Source organism: Aquarana catesbeiana, linkage group LG06, assembly GCF_042186555.1.
Source record: "Aquarana catesbeiana isolate 2022-GZ linkage group LG06, ASM4218655v1, whole genome shotgun sequence".
NCBI lineage: Eukaryota > Metazoa > Chordata > Amphibia > Anura > Ranidae > Aquarana > Aquarana catesbeiana.
The window spans coordinates 109,985,731-110,003,373 of NC_133329.1; the positions used below are offsets into that span (position 1 = coordinate 109,985,731).

Consider the following 17,643-nt stretch of genomic DNA (forward strand, 5'->3'; position numbering starts at 1 on the left):
AGGATGGAATAGACATATTGAATAATTATTCGAATACAGGAGGCCATAAGAAAAAAAAAAGACAGAATTTAACAATCAGATGTTCTACTTATTGCATTTACTAACTGAAACGATAGCTGAATGTGTAGGGTTATGAAAGAAACAAAGCATTTACATTTTTTTTTAAAAAAGGTGTGATTTTGACTTTTTCTAGTTGGACTTTTCCTCTTTTCCTTCCTGATTGTGCTGGGCTCCTCTATTTTTGCGCTGGGATCACACTTTAAAGGAACCCCTTCCTTGCTGCCTCTGATGTTAACTGGACGATTGTTGTTTGGCCCTGGGAATGGATCACTGTTAAGTAAGATGCTATAAAACTCTCCCAAGGCTGTACAGATCTAGTATTTTCCTTATAAATGCAAAATAAAAAAATATGCTTTGGTGACATTTCCTGTTTCCTGGCGCAAGATGAGAGAACATTTACACTCATGAAAAAGTAAATACACCCCATGGAAAATGTTGGCTCGTTCATTCAAATAGTGCCTACAGATAAATGTGATCTACTTGAACAATTGACACATAATATTGCTTTATAATAATTTCCATGATATAAATTAACAAAAATGAAGATTTGTCATATGGAAATGCAAGTACACCCCTACATTAAGCACCACTTCAAATCCATTAAGTTATAATCTGATAGGTGCCAATGATTTGTACCTCTCTAGGGAGTATGCAGGTGGAACCTGTCATATTTAAACCTCAGACATCTAGGCAGCACAGTGGATAAGTGGTTAGCAATTCCACCTAGTAGCACTTGGGTTCAAATCACAACCACGGCACTACCTGCCTGGAGTTTGCATGTTCTCCCTGTGCCTGCGTGGGTTTCCTCTGGATACTCCGGTTTCCTCCAACACTCCAAAGACATGCTGGTAGGTTAATTGGATCCTATCTAAATTGGTCCTAGTATGTGCATGTATGAATGTGAGTTGCGACCTTTTGATTTTTAAGCTCCATTAGGGCAAGGACTGATGTGAATGTATAATACCTATGTAAAGTGCAGCATAAATTGATGGCGCTATATAAGCACCTGTAATAAATAAATCTAGGGTCTAATGTTTTCTTTGCTATTCATCTGTGTGGTGTCATCATGCCAAGATCAGAATAGCTCTCTAAGGCCCTTCATAAAGAATATGGATGCTTGTGAGTCTGGCAAAGTATTTTAAAAGATTGCCAAGTATTCTAATCATTCCACTATAGGGAAAATAATCTAAGTGGTGTTGATTTTAACAAAATTGCTCATTTGTACTAGGAGTCTATATGCAAGAACGAGTAAGAACATGATAAACGATCAAGAGCAAGTGACCTGGGGTGTACCAAAAGGTTTTCCAGGCCATGACATAAGGCTTCTTGGTGTTGACTGATAGAGATTTATCAATCAACGCTGCTGCGTTGGCCCAATGGGAACAAATCCATCAACAGTAGAGAGGACTGCGAGGATGGCGTGGCACAGGTGCCTGCTTCTGGAATCTGTCGGAAAAACAAGAGGTAGTTAAACCGTGACAGAGCATCTGCTACCACATTCTCTGCCCCACTAATGAATCTGCAATGGATATGGAAATGAAACTGCAGAGATACCCAAATCAGCCTGCGAATGAAGGACATGATGACTAATGACCTAGATCTGCCCTTGTTGATGATCTGCATGGCAGCTTGATTGTCCGTTGAGAAAACAACGTATGCCCCGACTACAACCTACCCCATAACTGGGCTGCTGACATTATAGGATAGATTTCAAACAGTGCTGAAGACTCTGTGAAACCCGGGATGGCCAAGATCTCCTCTGGTCATGGCCCTGCAAAAAATGGCAGCATAACCGGCAGTGGCCGCTGCATCTGTCGCAACCTGAGGAGAGGATATGGACTCTGCGGGGATGAACATGGCAATCCCATTCCAACGCTGGAGGAACTCGTCCCTCATGCGCAGGTCAGTCAAAGCTGCAGCATCCAGCTTGACCCGAGAGCCAACAGCAAGGGGCTTGAAACCATGGGGACTCCAGAACCTGCTGTGATCCCAGAAACCTCAAGTTCCACCGGGGCCAGATCCGGACGGCCCTCCAAAACCTCCACCCTGACCCGTAACTCCTGGAATGAGGCAGCCAGAGAGTTTAGGGTGGAGTGAATTTGTGTGAGAGACGTAGCGACCATACACAGGGTGACCTGCTCAGCACTGGAACCTGAAGAGCTAGGAAATAAAAGTCTAAAGTTCTGCCTTGCGGGCTGACGCAGGGTATGAAATACCCCTCAGCCGTAACTCTGCCATCAGTCTCGGGACAGTCCAGGGCCTCAGAGAAGACGTGCCGCTATGTTCCGAACCCCTAGCTGGAGAAGGGGGGATGGAGACAAAGTCCTCTATGTCCGCTGCTTGAGACATGACCTAAATAAAACCAAAACAAACCATCATAAGCAAACATCAGGTACCAACTGATTTCCCGAACCCTAACCACCCCCTTTTTTTTTTTTCCCAAAACGCCCCCGGCCACCTCCTACCCCATCATAAACAAGCCCTCGTGTGTCTATGAAAGCATGCCCTATACCAAAATGAAGGCTGAGTAACCTGCGGTGCAACAGGTCAATTAAAAACGCTCAACTCAGGCCTTCAGAAACCTGAAAACGAGTGACGAAATGAAAACTGGCCTAACTTAAGTTAACTGAGAACCGGGTGAGGAGACTTGCCACTACACAAGCCAATTAGAAACGATCATCTCAACCCGGTGTACCTAAAACGTGATAGGTGAATGCTATAGTGGTGAAACTTGACGACAAAGGGCGCTGGAGTGAACAATGTATAAGCAGTCATGGCTTACCTCTGGTCGTGAATCCTTCTCACTTAAGCGGACGAAGTCTGCCTGATCGATGTGTACCCTGAAAACATATGAACGGGGCTGAAAATGTGTCAGACCCCCGAAATAGGGATCAAAGACCCCAACCTACGAAAAACCTGTGTGCAGGTGACTGCAACATGCGTTAAGACTTGGTGTGATGATCGTGACATGAACGTGTATGCAATGGATGCGCGGACTTGCCACTGCCCCAAGTCAATTAAAAACGAAACATCTCAATCCGATAATACCCAAAATGTGATGGGTGACCCCGCAGTGTTTGAACCGTGAGGCCTATACGGTGGACCATGACCTTTTTGAATGTGAATGACAGCTGAAAGAATATAACCAACAACACCTATCTGAGCTGCACTGCAACCGAGCAGGAACTACAGGAAACAGAAACAAAACATACAGAAAAAGCAAACATCCGGAAAAAGCTGCAATGATGCGATAATCATATAGGAAAAGAAATATCTTATGAAAATGAAACGCATGAGATGCCTAGGGACCCCTGGCAGGTGCCCTGGAAGTACGTGACTGCCGAGGATCCCCCATGTGAATGGACCCTGTGACCATCAGACTGTGAAAGTTTAAATGTACCACTTACTGAGCACACTGTGGCTGAACGCATCTACACACTGAACAGAAACCTAAAGAAGAAATCACAGAAATATGACGTTCGTGTTGTCTGACAGTCAACATGGAACAGCTAAGTGAAACAACTACATGAGAAACAAAAATGACAAACAAACCAGTAAGTTGTACATGAAATACGTGAATAACCGGATGGACTAGGAGATGCGGTCCGTGTGACCAAGTCTAACCCCCCTATACACCTATGGTTGAACGAGAGCCATGTACCCTGATACACCACATGAAAGGAGCTGTAACTACAGGGCAAGGGCAAGTGCCATGTCATGGGGCTGCTCTGGGCATGACCTGCTGACCCATAGTGCTGGTACTGGAGCACCCGTTCGCACCCTCCCGGCCTGTATAGCAGACACCAGACCCCCCCCGTCATCAGGCTGTGGCTCAACCAACCCCCCCCCCCTACAGCCCAAGAAAGTAAATGAAAAAAGGAACAGCCAAGCCTAACGCAAATATGACTGACCCTCGTGTAGCAACGCACAGATAGACTCAAATGCCAATCCGATTTCCTGCTGAACATACCGCAGAAAATATGCTTGGCACGTGGTCAATATGACAAGTAATATGGACTGCGGGGATGGCAATACAGTAGTGTCATAGGTGCTTATCTGATTTGTTGATCTGTCAGAGGTCAGAGTGGAAAAACCTGTACCTCTCTGCCTCAAGGAGCATGTAGACAGGCTTTCATGACACCTGGAGGTTGTAAACCCTCTTGCTGATGAGGACAAGTAAAATATTATATGCTTTAAAGAGGCATCCCTTCCTAAATGCATGTATTTAAACAAACAACTGCCCATCCCAACCTACATGGCAGTCAGTAAAAGGTTATTGAGACCCCCTAAACTGCTTCAGAAATGCTGACCCATTACCGAGAATTAAGAAGACAGCTCTTGATCATGCAATAATAGAAATAAATATACACTGATAGTTTCCCCGATAATCTATCCGGAACCACAGCAGACAATTAATAAAATACTGTAAAATAAATACATGTTAACAAAGCTATGCAACACTGATACATGCATGATCATTTGCCGAAATGACCCAGCCCCCCAACGGGCCGTCTACCGCCAGTCACCGATCCCCACCGATCAGTACCGGATACCGGAGTCCCCCGACCCTTGCAGCCGCCGCACGACCACCTCGCGGCGCTGAAAAATGGAGATGACGCAAAACGTCCGCAGCGTCATACGAGAAGGAAGGCTGACATGAGAAAGGAGGAGGAGGGCGAGTTTAAGTACAGCCCGACTCCTCCTACAAATTCAGGCCGTCCTCCTGCCGGCCTTCTCATTTGTCCAGGGCTGGCGAACCTAACAAAGTAAGCCCAAGAGCTGACCGTTTGCTAAAGAAGTCTGCAAGATCCCCAGTATTTCATAGCGGGTATTTAGGTAACTTGCAACAGTTGGGGTCAAAGTACATGCATCTACAGTCACAATGAGATTGCACCAATTCAACTTGCATGAGCTGTGCTAAGAAAAAGCCTTTCCTGTCCAAAAAAAACAGGCAAGATTACAGTTTACAATTGAACATATAGGAATAAACCAGGCCTTCTTCAATATGTTGAAGACTGATCAATTAATGATAGATGTTTGGTCTCAGTAACAGTAGACATGCTTGCTGCAAACCACAGACAGTATCTTAAGAGAAGAACCTTATAACCATTGCAAAGCATGGTGGTGGGAATGTTTTATGGTTTAGAGTTGCTTTGGTTCTTCAGGACATGGGCATCTTGCTGTCATTGAGTCAGCTATACATTCTGTATCATGTTAAAGTCTGCTTAATGAGCATGTGATGCCATCTGTGCAGAAGTTGAAGTGGAAATGAGTCTTTCAACATTATAATCGGCACGCTAGCAAATTCATGAATGGCTAAAAAAGAGGAAATAGAAGATTACAGACTGCCCTAGTCAAAGCTGCGATTTTGATTTCCATTGACATTTTGTAAGAGGATTTTGAAACAGGCTGGTCATGCAACTAATCATCCGTAGGCACTGTTTGAATAAAAGACCCAATGCTTGCCTATTCAAGTGTGTTTTGAAGAAGTCAACAATTTCCACGTAGTGTACCTAATTTTTCACATGACGGTGTATGTATAAATGGACAATAGATGATTTTTGTTGCACCCAATGCCCACCAATCTTAACTTGGCTTTCTTTGATTTCTTCAGTTGTACAGAATCGTATCACAGCCTTTTGGTTCAAAGGCAAAGAGCTGGCACTGGCCTTTGGTTTGACCCTGTCATTCTCCCGCTTGGGTAGTGTTCTCAACTTCTTCCTCACACAGAGGTTTGAAGCTCACTTTGGAATCCAGTGGACACTTTGGGGAGGTGAGTGGCTTTTTTAAAGGTAACCTATAATTGTTTTGAGTCTGTTTTCTTTTATTAAGCTAAAATAACTGAATGAAAATTCCTGTCTCAGTCTGATCCATCTGGTCCCTCCTTTCTGTCTTATCAAGTTGGTGCCCTTTCTTCAGTCTTATCCAATTGTGCCCCTCTCAGTCCTATCCAGCTGGTGTCCCCTGTCCCGGTCTGATCCAGCTGGTGTCCCCTGTCCCGGTCTGATCCAGCTGGTGTCCCCTGTCCCGGTCTAATCCAGCTGATGTCCCTTTGTCCACACTGCTCCAAACTTAGCTCGCCATCCCTCTGTCAAAAAGCAGCTGTTTTCACTCTGTTAGCACAGGTGCTTTGCTTTGTGGCATACAAGTCATAGGAAATTTCTTGCAGTCCTTATTTAGCTGTGTTTGTTTGCAGGAACCATTCTATGTGTCCTGGGTTTCTGTTCCGCTGTCATTGTCAGTGTATTAGATAAAGTGGGCATGAAACAGTTGGGTCTCGATGGAACCATCCAAGAAGCGTCCAAAAAAGTTGTAAGTAGTAGTTCCCGCAATCCAGGTATTTATGTGGATTTCCCACAAACCCTTTGCACCACCTATGTTTAGGGCAAGATTTCTACTTCTGGTTCCTCCTAGGCCCGCTGTCTTGTTCCAGCCCACATCCAGCTAGCTAACATTAGTATTTTTTTTTTTCTATAACAATTTTTATTAGATTTTTCATTTACAAGGATAAGTTACAGGCACTATACTCATAGTGAACAGGTTGCAGTCCTAGCATATCAAGGACATGAAGAACTTTGACAATAAGGCCTAGTCCATGAAGTCCTCAACGGAGGCCAGTAGTATAGGCAACATAGAGTACAAGTTGACAACATATAATGCACATCATGCAGATATTCAAGTATCGAGAGAGAGAAAAAAACATGGGGGGGGGGGCTCCATGCTATGACTATATAGCAACTGGATAATAAGCAATAGAGATTTATTCCTGCGCTACCTTGGAAAAAATAGTGTACGTGGACAGCTGCAGACACCGAATGGGATCAAACAGGGCCCATAGGCAGTGTAAGGCTAAAAGAAATGGGTGCTGCGCTAATCCAAAAAATGAAAAAATGTGATAGCTTATAAAAATGTAAATCAACTAAATAAGGTAAACGGGTAACACGCTTGTATGCACAGTGTCCTGTGATGAATTTCAATAGTAACAGTGTAGCGATAACTAACCTATATCAAATTAACCTTATGTGAAAACCGTGACAGCACAGTATGTGTAGGGAACCAGCCTCATACACACATACTATCGTTGTGACATGTGCAAAGTAAAGCTTAAAGTGCTAATGTGCCCCTGTGCAATCCTCAATAAAATATAATCATAAATATGTGTACAACAGACATAAGTATTATCACAAGAAATAGGACAAAAAACATATAATGAATATAACACATGTATATATGATACCTAAATAACATGTGTAGCACAATAAATAAGTAAAAAATGCAAAACAAGCAAAATAAATAATTGAAAAAAAGTGTAAAAAACGTATCTGTGCAAATAAAAGTGTACCATATATCTATAAGCCACAAATAAACAAGATAAGGTCTAAAGCACAGGGACCACCGGCTCCGGTCCAGGGACCCCAAAGAGAGACCATCTCCATTTGTTTTCTATGCGGTTGTCCCATTACCGCAAGGTAAGGGGCCATTACCCACCTGTGTGTGTGTTCAAGCACGAAGAGGATACACACTCTCTCTCTTTCGGCACCCCACTGGTTATTTATTGCACATCCAAAGGATCACTATATATTGCACGTTAGAGCTGTCACTGGCACATATGTTGGATGTGTTTTGGACTGTGTCTGGACTTTGAATGACAATATTTGTGGTCACTTTTTATGTCATTTTCATTTGTGGTTTATGAATATATGCCACACATTCATTTGCACTGATGCGTTTGTTGCACAATTTTTAATATATCTTATCTTGTTTATTTGTGGCTTATAGATATATGGTACACATTTATTTGCACAGATACGTTTTTTACACTTTTTTTCAATTATTTATTTTGCTTGTTTTGCACTTTTTACTTATTTATTGTGCTACACATGTTATTTAGGTATCATATATACATGTGTTATATTCATTATATGTTTTTTGTCCTATTTCTTGTGATAATACTTATGTCTGTTGTACACATATTTATGATTATATTTTATTGAGGATTGAACAGGGGCACATTAGCACTTTAAGCTTTACTTTGCACATGTCACAACGATAGTATGGGTGTATGAGGCTGGTTCCCTACACATACTGTGCTGTCACGGTTTTCACATAAGGTTAATTTGATATAGGTTAGTTATCGCTACACTGTTACTATTGAAATTCATCACAGGACACTGTGCATACAAGCGTGTTACCCGTTTACCTTATTTAGTTGATTCACATTTTTATAAGCTATCGCATTTTTTCATTTTTTGGATTAGCGCAGCACCCATTTCTTTTAGCCTTATAGAGCAACTGGAGCGTTGTAGTGCAAAGTATCATTAATTGGAAAAAGTAGTAAAAAGAAAAATGTAGAAAGAAAACCGTAAAAAGATAGAGGACCACTGCGATGTCTCAACCTCTCTAACAGAGGAAAACTCTAAAGTAGGAGCTAAGCTTAAGATTTTCAGTATGGCATGTTGATTTTACTGTATTATGTGGCGGTAATAACAACTGAAAGTGACATTTATTTTTCTTCTCACTGTACAGCGAGTGCAGGACATTCGGCGATTACCACTACGATACTGGCTGCTAGTCCTTACCATTACGTTCTTCTATAATGGAGTCTTTCCATTTGTTGCAGATGCCAGGTAAATACCTTGCTGTATACATCTCTAGATTGTGAGCGCTTCTCCTTGTTGAAGACTAACACTGTTTGTTTACCTTAATTCACCAGCAAATTCATTCAAGACAAATACCCAGGATATGACCAGCAGACAGCGTCCTATATTGCCGGAGCTGTATATGACAGCTCTCTGGTACTATCTGCAATTGTGGGAATACTGATTGTAAGTGCCGTGTAATACCCTTTATGCAGCTTTCTGATACAGGGCTGTGTTGTCATATTTGCAATGTGGCTGCAACCCAACCTGCATGTAGATCATATTTGGACCATGTGGTTTTAATCAACGCAATCAGAACATAGTGTCCCTAATACTGTGGTTGGAAGTTGACTCTGAATGAAATAATCAGAAATGTTCATTATAATCTCTATAGCTTTTGCTTTCCATCATTTTGAAATGTAATAATTACTTTATAAATGCTATGTAAAGCCACTTTTTTTTTCTTTTGTCAGGTTCATACAGTATTTTTTCTGTCTATGTATTGTCTGGGGGATTTCCTTTCACTTCCTGTCCCAGAGACATGGCAGAAAGTAAAAGTTTGTGTCTCCAAAGCGAGGGGGTAGTCTCACTTTGCTAGCTGTCACTAGGAGAGGTTTTACCTCTCTTCTGTGCCAGATCAAAAAATTGGATTTAATCATAATTTTCTGTACCATAGACAACGATCACCAGGATGAATATTCTGAGGTATCTTCCCAGATGGAACACAGACGGCAATAAAAACCTGACAGGGTTTCAAACCCTTTCCTTACAGAGCTAAATATTTTGTCTTTACATTAACTTTAATTGATTCTAAAACTTTATAGCAGTGCAGAAAATGGCAATGATGGCACAGTGCTGCAACTTATAGCAACCAATATAGAATTCAGTTTCTTAAGTCACAGCAACAAAAGATGACTTGTGATTGGATGCATTAAAGAAGATCCATCATTTATTAATTTATTTATTGCAGGTACTTATATAGCTCTGTCACTTTTAAGCAGCGCTTTTACATATACATTTTACATTCACATCAGTCCCTCTCCTCAAGGAGCTTACAATCTATGGTCCCTAACTCACATTCATACATACACATACTAGGGCCAATTTAGACAAGAGCAAATTAACCTACCAGCATGTCTTTGGAGTGTGGGAGGAAACCCATGCAGGCAAAGGGAAAACATGCAAACTCCAGGCAGGTAGTGCCATAGTCAGTATGTGAATCAAAGACTCTAGTGTTGCTAGACAGAAGTGCTAACCCCTTAGCCACTGTGCTGCCCTATCATTATAATTTTTTTTTTACAGTTCTGACACCTATGGGACAAAGTCGATCTACATGATACATGTAGAACTTTGTCCCATATTTATAAGTGCTTTCTAACCCTAGTTATGAGGTGCAACCTGTCTCCCTTTCCTCCTGCTGCGGCCAATCCGACAACAACTACAAAGGAGATGGCTAATTCAAAGCTGCAGCTCGTCTTGGATCTGAGCATTTACCAGGAGGGGGGATGTCAGCCTCTGCATTCCTCTTTAAATAAGGGACAAAATTGTAAAATAAAAATGATGATAGATCTTCTTTAAGCTTCTGTACTTCTTCAAATGTAATTTGCAGGAACAAAATAAGGGAAATGGTATTGGTAAACCTTTTTGCCATTGCATTGATTATACATGCAGGTTCTGTGCCCTTGTTGCTTGGCCTATACCAGAGTGTTGTTCTCTTTCAGGACTATGTGGGCATGAGAGGGATCATGGCTGTCCTTTGTGCGGTCTTCACGTTGCCAGTTTTTGCTCTCCTGGCTTTTACCTTCGTCCCTCCGCTGGTCTCTACCTTGTGGCTCGGGGTGACATATTCCTTTGCTGCGGTAAGACTATAATGGTTCCCCTAATTACAGCATGCCAGTCACAAGAACAATTTTATGTAAACTTGTGGGTGTAATTTAGTTACTGTAATAGATGACAATTTCAGGGTAAATTCTGTCAAGTCAAAAGGTACCATGGACAGGTAGCTCTAGGCATTGTGAAAGTTCCTAAAATCAGCCAGTCATCCAATGTGTAAGGGTATTGGGTGTAAAGCAAATAGATGGAGTGGAGTGTCATTGCTGGCAAGTGGAGATGAAGTTTACCTTAACTGGAGAAATCAAGTGGGAAAAATACAAACAAATAGGGGGGATATAAGATAAGGGAAAGAGGGGATAGGGTTGGGTGGTAGTGGGGATAGGACCCTTTGGGGAGAGCTGGATCTCAACCCTAAGTGGATTTGGAAGACAAAGGTGAAATTATAACTTACGGGTTTCTGGCAAAGTCCACTAAAGGGTGGTTTTTGATCCCAAGTCAGCGTACATGATTGCATTGTTTTTCTTTTGGATGTTGTTAGTGAGAAATGCAGATAATTGTGAAACCTTTTTTTTTTTTTTTTTTTTTTTTTTTTTTTATATATGACTTTATACTGAACCCTGGAAAGGGGGCATGTCTAGCTCTAGCTCTCTGCAATGAGCTGAAAGGCGGAGTCAGCTGTCAGTCAGGCAGCCAGGTGGATCCTGAAAATATTGCAAAGATAAATTGGTTACAGGATTAGTTTTATGCCCCGTACACACGGTCGGACTTTGTTCGGACATTCCGACAACAAAATCCTGGGATTTTTTCCGACTGATGTTGGCTCCAACTTGTCTTGCATACACACGGTCACACAAAGTTGTCGGAAAATCCGATCATTCTGAACGCGGTGACGTAAAACATGTACGTCGGGACTATAAACGGGGCAGTGGCCAATAACTTTCATCTCTTTATTTATTCTGAGCATGCGTGGCACTTTGTCCGTCGGATTTGTGTACACACGATCGGAATTTCCGACAACGGATTTTGTTGTCGGAAAATTTTATATCCTGTTCTCAAACTTTGTGTGTCGGAAAATCCGATGGAAAATGTGTGATGGAGCCTACACACGGTCGGAATTTCCGACAACAAGGTCCTATCACACATTTTCCGTCGGAAAATCCGACCGTGTGTACGGGGCATAATACTGTATTGCACTTATTGACGGTGTTGTGCTTTTTAAGGACAGTTTTCCCGCACATTATTTATTATTGGGTAATTTTTAAGATACAAAATCAATCTATATGACACAGTCTATACATATGAAACGTATTCACGGAGACATGAAATTAAAATACCGATTGCGTTACATGAACGTCTTGAAAATCCATAGAAACACCTGCAAAATGGGCGTGCAGTCCCTTTGACATAATACCACCATGCTAACTTCTCGGTAGAATCAATAACCTTGTGAAATTGACAATTAAACAGAATGTCTGTCTGTATTTCACACGTCCAACTGTTACTATACTGCAGGTAAGTAAGTGGTTAACAATGTGAAATAAATTAGACGTTTGTTTTGTCAATAAAAGTGGCAACTATGCAAAAAGAAAAATATAATGAAAAATTGAATCATTAGAGAAAGAGAAATTAGATTAGAGAAATTGAATCATTAGAGAAAAATCTACAAGGCGGTTATTGATTCGGGAGAACGATTATCAATAGTATACCATTCAATCAATCAATATTTTAGAGAACATACATGGAGACACACACTCTCTCCACACTCTCTTTGGGGAGAGTGTGTGTCTCCATGTGAGGAGGCAACTAGGAGCATGGCTGCTTGTTTTCCCTAACTTTGGATACAAAGTGTTTGTGTTTGGAAGGACATTTTACTACATAACCAAGGACTGGTCAGACTACGGACACAGGCACATTTGCGGAGGACTTTAAAAGAGAGAGATACCATTGGCTCCAGCTGCAGTATATACAGTACCAACACAAATCAGAAGTATCTGAACAACACCAATTACTTCTTGATGCGAATACTACTTAGCCTTAAGGTGAGAGTCTTGTGAGACTATAATCCAGGAGACACTATATGGAATTTGATTTGAATAACATCACTGATCAACTCTAACAACTACACCCAGTCACATATTTGAAATACTGTTGATCTATTACTGTGACTTGGAGAATGCATTCATTATATATTTTACGGACCATTTATCATTAACATTATTTGGACAATCTAATATTGATTATTATTCACTTATCACTTTTTTCTTAATTATTTTTTACCTGCTATTTTTTAGCTGCTGCTGTTTTTTTTGTGATTAGACTCAATAGAAGACACTCACAAGGAATATTTATCAGTATTTGCACATGACACTTTTAATATTTATTTATTGATGATTTTTACTCTTCTTGATTCACTCATTAGTTTTATTGCGTTGTTATTTATGTATTTAGATAATTTATTTTGCGCAAAATCACTTTATATATATATCATGAACACAAAATGACCTCAACATGGCATAATTACCCATTCCAAAATGGCTACTGTTCCTAATGGCTGGTTACCAGAGTTAAGATGACTGCCGTTGCTTTCAAAAATGGATACTTTTAAAGAGGATTTATTTTTTGCGACCTCCGAATTCCAAAGCATAAGGTGTTCAGGAGTCTCCATGAATGTAAACGTGTGAGTAGACGCATGGTGTATGTGTCTGCGTGTATGATTGATGGTAATCAGGTGTCTTCAGTATCTTGAGGGTGTGTGTGTGTTCGAGTCTCCCTTCATGGCATCTTTCTTGCTTCTAAATACCATCTTAGACAATAAGATCATAAAACTATAATAGCTCTGCCCAAAAGGTATGGCTTCTTTTTCATTGGCTAAAAAATCTAATGATCTACTTTCCAGGGAGTTCAGTGAGTTTTAGGTAATATCACCTTCAACCTTTCTAGAGTGTGTCTGATAGCAGAAAAATGTGTTCTGAACTATCTTTTGAATAAATTGTTCGATTTTCATGACATGTATTTGTTTGTATCTTGGTGAGAAGAATATATATCTTTAACTATTCTGGTAACTGGTCTAATATAAAATACGCTCAGTATAATTTTGATTAATCACCATTACATAAAATGTTTCTATATATATTTTTATCTATAATGTATATCTATAAAATCTGGTCTATCTATGAAAGACAGATGATATATATATTAACCACTTCAGGCCTGGAAGAACTTACCCCCTTCCTGACCAGAGCACTTTTTACAATTTGGCACTGCGTCGCTTTAACTGCTAATTGCGCGGTCATGCAATGCTGTACCCAAACGAAATTTGCGTCCTTTTTTCCCACAAATAGAGCTTTCTTTTGATGGTATTTGATCACCTCTGCGGTTTTTATTTTTTGCGCTCTAAACGGGAAAAAAACGAAAATTTAAAAAAAAAATGATATTTTCTACTTTTTGTTATTAAAAAAATCCAATAAACACAATTTTAGTCATACATTTAAGCCGAAATGTATTTGGCCACATGTCTTCGGTAAAAAAAATGTCAATAAGCGTATATTTATTGGTTTGCACAAAAGTTATAGCGTCTACAAACTAGGGTACATTTTCTGGAATTTACACAGCTTTTAGTTTATGACTGCCTATCTCATTTCTTGAGGTGCTAAAATGGCGGGGCAGTACAAACCCCCCCAAATGACCCCATTTTGGAAAGTAGACACCCCAAGGAAATTGCTGAGAGGCATGTTGAGCCCATTGAATATTACATTTTTTTGTCCTAAGTGATTGAATGATGATAAAAAAAAATTTAATTTTACAAAAAGTTGTCACTAAATGATATATTGCTCACACATGCCATGGTTATATGTGGAATTGCGCCCCAAAATACATTTAGCTGCTTCTCCTGAGTATGGGAATACCACATTTGTGGGATATTTTGGGAGCCTAGCCGCGTACGGGGCCCCGAAAACCAAGCACCGCCTTCAGGATTTCTAAGGGCGTAAATTTTTGGTTTCACTCCTCATTACCTATCACAGGTTTGAAGGCCATAAAATGCCAAGATGGCACAACCCCCCCCCCCCCCAAATGACCCTATTTTGGAAAGTAGAAACCCCAAGCTATTTGCTGAGAGGCATGTTGAGTCCATGGAATATTTTATAATTTGACACAAGTTGCGAGAAAATTACAAACTTTTTTTTGTTATTTTTTGTTTTGCACAAAGTTGTCACTAAATGATATATTGCTCAAACATGCCATGGGCATATGTGGAATTACACCCCAAAATACATTCTGCTGCTTCTCCTGAGTACGGGGATACCAGACTTTTTGGGAGCCTAGCCGCGTATGGGGCCCTGAAAACCAAGCACCGCCTTCAGGATTTCTAAGGGCGTAAATTTTTTATTTCACTCCTCACTACCTATCACAGTTTTGAAGGCCATAAAATGCCCAGATGGCATAACCCCCCCCAAATTACCCCATTTTGGAAAGTAGATAACCCAAGCTATTTGCTGAGAGGCGAGTGATGAGTATTTTGCAACTCTCATTTGTTTTTGAAAATGAAGAAAGACAAGAAAAATGTGTTTTTTTTTTTTCTTTTTTCAATTTTCAAAACTTTGTGACAAAAAGTGAGGTCTGCAAAATACTCACCATACCTCTCAGCAAATAGCTTGGGGTGTTTACTTTTCAAAATGGGGTCATTTGGGGGGGGGGGGTTTGTGCCATCTGGGCATTCCATGGCCTCCGAAACTGTGATAGGCAGTGAAGAGTGAAATCAAAAATTTACACCCTTAGAAAGGGTAAAAACGGCCTGGGATCCCCCACAGTGCATTACCAGGCCCTTTGGGTCTGGTATGAATATTAAGGGGAACCCCGAACCAAAATTTAAAAAAAAATGGCGTGGGGGTCCTCCCAAATTCCATACCAGGGCCTTCAGGTCTGGTATGGATATTAAGGGGAACCCCACGCCAAAATTAAAAAAAAATGGTGTTGGGGTCCCCCTCAAAATCCATACCAGACTCTTATCCGAGCACGCAACCTGGCAGGCCGCAGGAAAAGAGGGGGGGATGAGAGATCGCCCCCCTTTCTGAACCATACCAGGCCTCATGCCCTCAACATGGGGAGGATGTCCCCATGTTGATGGGGACAAGGGCCTCATCCCCACAACCCTTGCCCGGTGGTTGTGGGGGTCTGCGGGCGGGGGGCTTAGCGGAATCTGGAAGCCCCCTTTAACAAGGGGACCCCCAGATCCTGGCCCCCCCTGTGTGAAATGGTAACGGGTACATTGTACTCCTACCATTTCACAAAAAAGTGTCAAAATTTGTAAAAAACACACAGACACAGCATTGGACAAATCCTTTATTAAAAAAGAAAAATTCCAGCGATGTAATCCTTCCTCATCCCGGGATACGGAAAAAGACGCCACCACAACACGAGCTGCCTCCATGGGAGGAGCCTGCTGAATAACGCTGGAACTGCTGTGACAGTTCTTAAAAAGCTGAGGGTGGGGCCACCCGTAAGGTGCGCAGGTGACCACGCCCCCTCTGATGCAACGGGGAAACGCCACGGGGTTACCCAGTGACATGTACAGGTGACCCCCGCCCCCCTCTGATGTTACGGGGGTTTCACACTGACAGAGAGAGGAAATCGTTCAGCTGTAATCACACAATTTCATTTGTCAGTCCCGACTGCAGGGGGAATTTCAGAGACATCTGTGCAGGTTTCTGCACTAATATCAATACAAATTGCACCCCAAAGTCGCACCAATTAAAACAGTGCAATTGCCACCGCTTTGACATGTCAAATCGCACCAATGTGAACTAAAGCTGACACATACAACACTACCAATCCACCAGCTGAATTCATTACCTGCAATTCCCCACAGCTGTTATATATAAAGATTCCACCTTTATCATTTACTTGCAGGTGTGCAGAAGCCTAGGTTTACATTGGAGCGATTTGTCATGTGATTTGAGAGATCAAATCGCATGACTATTGGCAGCAATGGCACTGTTCCAATCGATGCGACACCGATTTTGTGGTGCCGCCCCAATTTGCTAAAGTAGTTTCTGCACTACTTTTGCCGATTTCAGGTGCGACTTCAATAGACATTTGTGTATGAAGCCACACAGATGTCTATCAAGTAGCACCTGAAATCGTGCTACTTCAAGTGAAGTGAAGATTTCAAAGTAGCATCAATGTGAACCAGGGCAAAGAGATTAGTTTTTTGGTGCACAAATACATATTGAAATAAAATATAAGATATTGCACTTTCCCAAAACCACAACCCACAAAAACTAAAGAGAAAGAAAAGTAGAAAAAAACCCACCACAACAAAGCTCAATAATGTACTTTTATTTTACCAGCAGAAAAAAAAAAATACATTGATTTAATAGCATCAAAAAAATTTGGACAGGATATATGTTGCTACATTTAGCAATGGGATTTTAAGGGCCCTGCTCATAGGAGCTTACAATCTAAAATTTGACAAAACCTTAGAGTGGACACAGCTTTAATTTCAGTGTATAATGGGCAACACCTGACCTTCTCAGGACAAACGAACCCCCCTACTGCAGGCCTTTATATAAGAGAGGTTGTATTGTTAGCACACTGACAAACGCCCAATAGAAGTATATGCCCACCAGTATCTTTCAATCTATCTCTTCATGTATGTCTAAAGTGATTGCACCTGATGAGCAGGAACACATAATACTATTCGCAACTGTGTTAGCTCTTGGCTATGTGCATCAAATCTCCAACTACAGGCCAAAGTTCGAAGTCCATTTGCATCCACATAAACAAAGCAACAGTTTTCTAAGCATATGTACCTGTGCAGTGTAAACCCTAAAATTTGAAATGTCCAAGTCCCTGGGCATGATTAGTGCTAATAAGCATTAACATCAGTCCCTGGCTGCAATGAGCTTCCAATATAAAGTCCAAAATTTACTTTCTTACATTAGAACCTATTTTGACAGGAGACAAATAAAGTGCCAGCATGTCTTTGCATTGTGGTGAGAAACCCCACACAGGGAGAACATATAAACTTCTACACAAGGATTAGCATGTTGGGGAATTGAAGCAGCATTCCAGGTGCTGCTAGACAGAACTGCTACCCACTTAGCCACCAGGC

At 41.2% G+C, this 17,643-nt stretch overlaps 1 protein-coding gene across 1 annotated transcript in view; it reads left to right on the top strand.

The window, feature by feature from the left end:
• The first annotated feature begins 1,803 nt into the window (after nucleotides 1-1,803).
• Nucleotides 1,804-17,643, top strand: part of LOC141148037 (lysosomal dipeptide transporter MFSD1-like) — a 45,056-nt gene continuing 29,216 nt past the window's right edge. Inside the window, exons 1-6 of the mRNA XM_073635194.1 lie at nucleotides 1,804-2,113; nucleotides 5,675-5,833; nucleotides 6,257-6,372; nucleotides 8,587-8,687; nucleotides 8,774-8,885; nucleotides 10,421-10,558. Coding sequence (XP_073491295.1) covers nucleotides 1,804-2,113; nucleotides 5,675-5,833; nucleotides 6,257-6,372; nucleotides 8,587-8,687; nucleotides 8,774-8,885; nucleotides 10,421-10,558 — 936 coding nt within the window. The remainder of the gene's footprint in view (nucleotides 2,114-5,674; nucleotides 5,834-6,256; nucleotides 6,373-8,586; nucleotides 8,688-8,773; nucleotides 8,886-10,420; nucleotides 10,559-17,643) is intronic.